General features: G+C 41.3%; 1 protein-coding gene across 1 annotated transcript; it reads right to left on the bottom strand.

Annotated features, from left to right (window-relative positions):
* Nucleotides 1-1,165: 1,165 nt before the first annotated feature.
* LOC126381128 (uncharacterized) lies at nucleotides 1,166-2,200 on the bottom strand. Its single transcript, XM_050030659.1, has one exon. The coding sequence runs from the start codon at nucleotides 2,198-2,200 to the stop codon at nucleotides 1,166-1,168; it is 1,035 nt and encodes a 344-aa protein (XP_049886616.1).
* Nucleotides 2,201-6,870: the final 4,670 nt, after the last annotated feature.

The following is a 6,870-nucleotide window of genomic DNA, read 5'->3' as shown; positions in this document are numbered from 1 at the left end:
TGGACTTTGGATTGTAGAGGTTTAGTACCGGATTCGGAAATTTGGTAACCCAAAAATTTTACTTGGTTTACTCCAAAGACGCATTTGGAGGTGTTGATGAGGATGCCGTACTCTTTCATGCGGCTAAAAATCGTTTGTAAGTGGATCTCGTGTTGCTCCTCGTTAATTGAGAACACCAGAAAATCATCGAGATAGCAGAAAACAAAATCGAGTCCTCTCGTCATCTCATCAACAAACCTCTGAAAGGTTTGAGCGGCATTTCTCAGTCCAAATGTCATAAAAGGGAACTCATAAAGTCCAAAAGGCGTTGTAATTGCCGTCTTATGTATATCTTCCTCGTAGACTGGGATCTGATTATAGGCTTTCACCAGATCAATGGTGCTGAAAACTTTGCAACCAGAGATGTTATGGGCGAAATCGTGAATATGCCTAATGGGATACCTATCTGGGATAGTGCGCGCATTTAACATACGATAATCGCCGCATGGTCTCCAATTATTGTCGGGTTTTGGCGCCAAGTGCAATGGGGAAGCCCAGGGACTATCAGAGGGTCTTGCTGTGCCGTCATTCAGCATAAGTTGGAATTCCTTCTTTGCTATGTTAAGCTTGTCTGGGGCGAGTCTACGGGGAGTGCTATATACGGGTGGTCCGGGGGTGGTCCTAATATGGTGTACTGTATTGTGTTTCGGAGTTCGCGGTGTGCCTGAAGGGCGAGTTATCTCCGGGAACCTACTCAATACTTCATGATACCGTGTGTCACCTGTTATAACCTTAACCGAGCATACATTTGTTTTAGCTAAAGTAGCATCAGAACATAGTGTTGTAGTATTATCAATTAAACGTTGATTACTGTAATCTACAACAAGATTATAAAAACTTAAAAAATCTACACCAATGATCGCTTTTGTTACATTAGCTACAGTGAAACGCCATGGAAAACTACGTCTTAAACCTAAATTTAGATTTAATTCTATGTTTCCGTAAGTGTCTATGGCGGTTCCGTTAGCTGCACATAGCTGAAAGTTGGTCTTCGGTCGTCGCTCGCGTAGTGCCGAATAAGGGTAGACGCACAGGTCGCTACCGGTATCCACCAGGAACTGCATAGCTGAACTGCGGTCTGTCACGAATAGGCGACCTTTGGAGCCAGGGCAATCGTCAGCCGCCATTAGCGACTGCCCATCGAGTTTTCCGCCTTGTGATCGCACGGTTTCAAGCACTTGCTAGCTTTGGAGCCAAACTTCGCGTGGTACCAACATACTGGATACTTCCTGTACGATGAGTTTGAACGAGACCTCTGGCGTGAGGATGTACGACGCTGCTGGGGCCTGGAACGGTCATAAGAACGTCTCGTAGCCCTTGTATGATCCTCCAGCTTCAACGCCAGATGCTCCACCATTTTCCTCAGCTCTGCAATTTCGTTGTTTGCGCCACCGCCATATGGTACAATAGCGGGGGCAGCCGATGAAGTGGACGCGACGTTTGGTTGTGTGATCTCTTGTATGCGATCTGCTAGGTCCGCGAGTTGTTGCACCGAATGAGTAGGCTGAGATGCTAGCACAGTCTGAATGTTATTGGGTAGGCGATTACTCCAAATAGTCCTTATAAAATCTTCCGGGACAGAGGGTCCTGCCAAATCCAACAAGTGTCGAAGAAATTGTGAGGGTTTCCGATCACCTAATTCCTCATGTATCAGCAACTGCTTTACTTTTTTCTCATGCGATGCGGAGAGGCGTCGGATCAGTTCGGTTTTCACTTTCTCATAACGGTTCTTGGCTGGAGGTTGGATTATAATATCTTTCACGGCCTTTGCGTGATTCAAATCTAAGTTACTCAGTACACAATTAAACTTGACGGAGTCTTGTGTGATATCCAAGTTTTCAAACTGTCCTTCCAAGAGTGCAAACCATATCTCTGGTTCATCGGGTGAAAATGCCGGAACTTTCACGTTGGTCTTCGAAATTTCGGATGGGGCATTGGAATCACGCTTCCTTTTCTTGCGACATTGTTCAGTGTCCATGTTTACATTCCCATAGTCACTGTCGTGCTCACTCATTGCCTTCACGTTAGTCTTCGTCGTGTCGGATGATGTTTTGGAAACACGCTCCATTTTTCTGCGACGTTGTCGGGTATTCGTGTTCACATTTCTATCTTTCTGCGAAGATGCCGATTTAAGTGAATCTTCACTGTCGGGATCGCTCATTATATACTAGAATATAATGTATATTATGTAATCGTGCACTGTCGGGTCACCAGTTTAGTTGGTTGTGCGCTGGCAAGTGTAGGTGGTGTCGGAGGTCCACAAATAAATAAGCAGGGCACTCACTATTTACGTATTTATTACCAATCCACATATATATAGTTCCAGGTACACGGAAGCACACACAATATAAAGTTCAGAAGGAGTACACAGTTATATACATAGTTAATAAAATATATTAAGCAGTTTAGACACAAGAAAGATAGATAGCGTAGCACAAGTCACAAGAAGAAAGTACGGAAGAAAGTACATATGATAAGCAGTCTTTTAATTTAGCAAGGTACGTAATTTACGCGTGCGCGTCGAGAACGATAGCGGAGCGAAAGCAAAGCGACAAACGTCTCACGCCGAAGGTAAGTCTCGACTGCCGCGCAAGGACCTGCAGTATACCGGCGCGTGCGTCGGTCGACGCTACGTCACACGAGAACAAAGAAGCAGGTTCTCAGTGCGTGGTTCCAGTACACAACGTCAACTAATCAGGTGATACGACACGACAAAAGTAAGTATTTATAATATTAATTATTTAGTGTTATTAATGCGAGTGTATCTTTTATATGTATTCAAGGTAAGTAAATGCTATATATTTATGTCGATATGTATTATATAATTTTATCTTATATAAATATATATGTATATTTTAAGTAATAAATTAATGAGTATATAGAATGTAAATATATAATTAAGATATATAAAGAGTGCCCTACACGTATAAAAAACGAAATAATATAGTTGGGTGGAATAAACATGTAAGTGTATATCATAGGGAGGCTCGACTTAGTTTTTTATTATGGATTAACTTTGGGAAACCTACTGGGGGACCGATCTACAATAGAATGCGGGAGACAAAGAAACTTTTTAAATCCAAACTGAAATGGTGTCAGGATCATAAACAACAGATTCGAATGGATATTATAGCTTCACTCCATGCCAGCAAGAAGTTTTCCGATTTTTGGAAAGAGACGAAAAAATGTAATCCTAAGTCGAGCCTTCCTGTTAGCGTGGAGGGTGTTACGGAGCCTGCCCAAATAGCGGAATTATTCAAAACCCACTTTGAGGTGGGGTCGCCCTTGGGGCCTGCTGTGTGTAACTCACGGCATTGTGATGGTAAAGAGCAAACACAACATGTCCGGTTTTCGGCGAAAGAGGTTGCTGCAGCCATTACACGAATGACATGCGGTAGGTCCCCGGGTCACGACTCACTCAGTGTGGAGCATTTGAAGTATGGTAGTGTTCATTTGCCTAGAGTACTCGCACTGTTCTTTAATTTATGCGTAGGACACTCTTACCTGCCTCAGGAGCTAATGAAGACGGTGGTCGTGCCAGTTGTGAAGAACAGGACGGGTGATGTATCAAGTCTAAACAATTATAGACCGATATCTCTGGCTACCATAGTTGCTAAGGTGTTGGACAGTGTGCTTAATGTTCACTTGAAGAACAATATTACACTGCGTGATGAGCAATTTGGGTTTAGACCTGGGTTGTCCACCGAAGCCGCGGTTCTCTGCCTCAAGCACACTGTTCAGTACTATACCAAGAGACAAACCCCGGTTTATGCTTGCTTCCTTGACCTGTCCAAGGCTTTTGATCTTGTATCATACGACAGGTTATGGAGTAAGCTACAGGATGAAACTAGTCTCCCAGGCGATATAATCAGTATTTTTAAATATTGGTATAACAACCAAAGTAATTCCGTTCGTTGGGCGAGCTCCACATCTAGTACGTACAGGTTGGAGTGTGGCGTGCGGCAGGGGGGGTTGAGTTCGCCAACGCTCTTCAACCTTTATATGAACCGGTTGATTGATGAGCTTTGTAGCACCAAGGTCGGATGCTCTGTCCATGGAACCATGTTTAACAATATCAGTTACGCAGATGATATGGTGCTGCTGAGTCCATCAATCAGTGCACTGCGAAAGCTGGTGCAAATATGTGAACGGTATGCGGAGGCCCATGGTCTAAGATACAACGCAACCAAGAGTGAGGTGCTGATGTTTAAGGCAGGTAGCAAATGTTACGACACTGTCCCTGACATTTTACTTTGTGGCACTCCTCTTAACAGGGTGACTAAATTTAAGTACCTTGGGCACTGGGTTTCCGAGTCCCTAGAGGACAATACCGACATTGAAAGGGAACGGAGAGCGTTGGCCGTGCGGGGTAACATGTTGGCCCGCAGGTTTGCAAGGTGTTCGGACAAAGTTAAAATAGCATTATTCAAGGCTAACTGTCAGTCGTTCTACACTTGCAGCCTGTGGGTCAACTATACACAGAAAGCTCTCAGCTCTCTGAGAGTATTATATAATAATATGTTCAGGATGCTGCTTCGGCTGCCGCGATTCTGCAGTGCATCAGGGATGTTCGCAGATGCCCATGTAGATGGCTTTGCTGCTATTATGAGAAAAAGAGTAGCATCCTTGATGTGCAGGGTGCGTGGTAGCGGCAACAGCCTCCTAAAAATTGTAGCGGCCTGCGCCCAGGGTTCATTTTTTGAGCACTGGACAAAGGCTCATATATTACCAAAACCCAGCTCTTATTTATAAGTATATTGTTAAGTTAACATTAGCTATTAAGTTGCCTTTCATACTAACCCCTATGGATGTGTTAAGGTCTGAAATAAATATATTTGAATTTGAATTTGAACAATTTACTATGCAAAATTGAAATCTAAGATGGCCGCCGCTACCAAATGGCTTATAACAATTTTTTATCAATCCCACCAATATGGGTATCAAATAAAAGGGCTTGACAAGAAGAATACAGTGCACTATACAACCTCAATATTTAAGATGGGCGCAGCCACTAAATGGCGTATAATAATAAGATTAAAATTTAGAAATTGAATCTGGGATGACGGCTGAAAGAAGAATGTTGCCTTTAATACTATCATGGGCTTCTACAATACATAAAATGCAGGGCAGCACTGTGGATCACGCATTCGTATACTTAGGTGCGAAACTGTTTGAAGAAGGTCAAGCCTACGTGGCTCTTAGTAGAGTAAGATCTTTGCAGGGACTACGTATAGAGGAGTTGGACTGCAATAAACTAACGGGCACGAAACCTTGCAATAATGAAGCACTAAATGAATTAAACAGAATGCGAAATAAAAACTAAAAACTAGAAAATAAAAATAGGTAAAAAAACTTTTTAAGTTAAACGGTTTTATGTTAAACATACATTGCAATGTTTAAGCTAAATGTACTAAAAACCAAAAAATAATAAAATAGATACAGTCGTGGGAATTATAAACATATGCATAGACTAGACTAAAATAAAACCGTGGGGCACGTCAATGGTCTACAATCGTTGATTAAAATGTTTGTTTTGTAATGTTACACTATAATTAGGCAGTTGTTCAACCGACAACGATGGACGTGTGATAAGTAGGGCTAGAATGTGGAAACAAGCTAGCAAGCTCGATTATAAGCGAGTTTTAGGGTTTCATAGTGGTGAGCGAGTAGTACTTTTATCATATGTTTTGTCGATTAAAAACAAACTACGAGCAGTGAAACGATTCCTCGCCAGCCAGCAGTGTGAATATCCAACGATAAACTAGTTGAAACATCTCTTTTATTTACATGGAGTGTAAAACTATTGGAATTTCCATGAGCAAGAAAATAGTAAGTAATTTCCTCAACGTCTGCGGGCCAACTGCCTAACGACGAATTAAACGATTCTTCTATCGCACATTAAGTCGATAATTTGTAGACAATTGACGTGCCCCACGGTTTTATTTTAGTCTAGTCTATGCATATGTTTATAATTCCCACGACTGTATCTATTTTATTATTTTTTGGTTTTTAGTACATTTAGCTTAAACATTGCAATGTATGTTTAACATAAAACCGTTTAACTTAAAAAGTTTTTTTACCTATTTTTATTAATTTTAGTTAGTCATTTCTGCCACTACGTGTAACTGTGGCGCTAGCGTCAATGCAATACTATCGATTTCATTTTTCTTAAGTTGTACGCCATTTAATTTAATTTAATTTAATTTATTTAGATAGGTATACCAACAGTACACATATTGTAAAGTTATACAATACAAGTCTTAAATTAGTTTTTGTATATGTGCTCCAATTACAGGTACACACAACATTCGTAATTACAACAACAAACTTATATATCTAAGTGTATATATATTTATATATAATTGCCATTTGTCGTGGAATAATAAAGTTTACTTTAAATCAATCTCACCGAGTTTGCACTCACATTCTACTCCTCACCTCTGTATTCAACAGACACCGTCAACACTCCAACTCTTCTGCAAAGATTAGAAGACTTGGGGGTCCGTGGGGTTGCGCTGGAACTCTTCAAAAGTTATTTAAGTGACCGGAAACAAAAAGTCAAACTGGGCGAATACGTCAGTGTGGAAGAGGACGTGACCTTCGGTGTGCCGCAGGGATCTGTGCTTGGTCCTACCCTGTTTCTAATTTATATAAACAGCCTCTGTGACATGAAGTTAGAAGCTGGTCACGTCTTCTCTTACGCTGACGATACCGCAGTTGTTTTCACAGGTAGCACATGGACGAAGCTTTATGTCGTTGCAAACTTAGGTATAAACATAGTTGCAAAATGGCTCAAAACAAGTTTGCTCACACTAAATATTGCAAAAACAA

The sequence above is a fragment of the Pectinophora gossypiella genome, unplaced genomic scaffold (genome assembly GCF_024362695.1).
Source record: "Pectinophora gossypiella unplaced genomic scaffold, ilPecGoss1.1 Pgos_36, whole genome shotgun sequence".
In the NCBI taxonomy this organism is placed as follows: domain Eukaryota; kingdom Metazoa; phylum Arthropoda; class Insecta; order Lepidoptera; family Gelechiidae; genus Pectinophora; species Pectinophora gossypiella.
The sequence above is the reverse complement of the archived record's forward strand: the minus strand, read 5'-3'. Positions and strand labels throughout refer to the sequence as shown.

Excerpts from the sequence above, each read along its gene's own strand:
- LOC126381128 (XM_050030659.1), bottom strand. The coding sequence starts at position 2,200 with ATGAGCGATCCCGACAGTGAAGATTCACTTAAATCGGCATCTTCGCAG.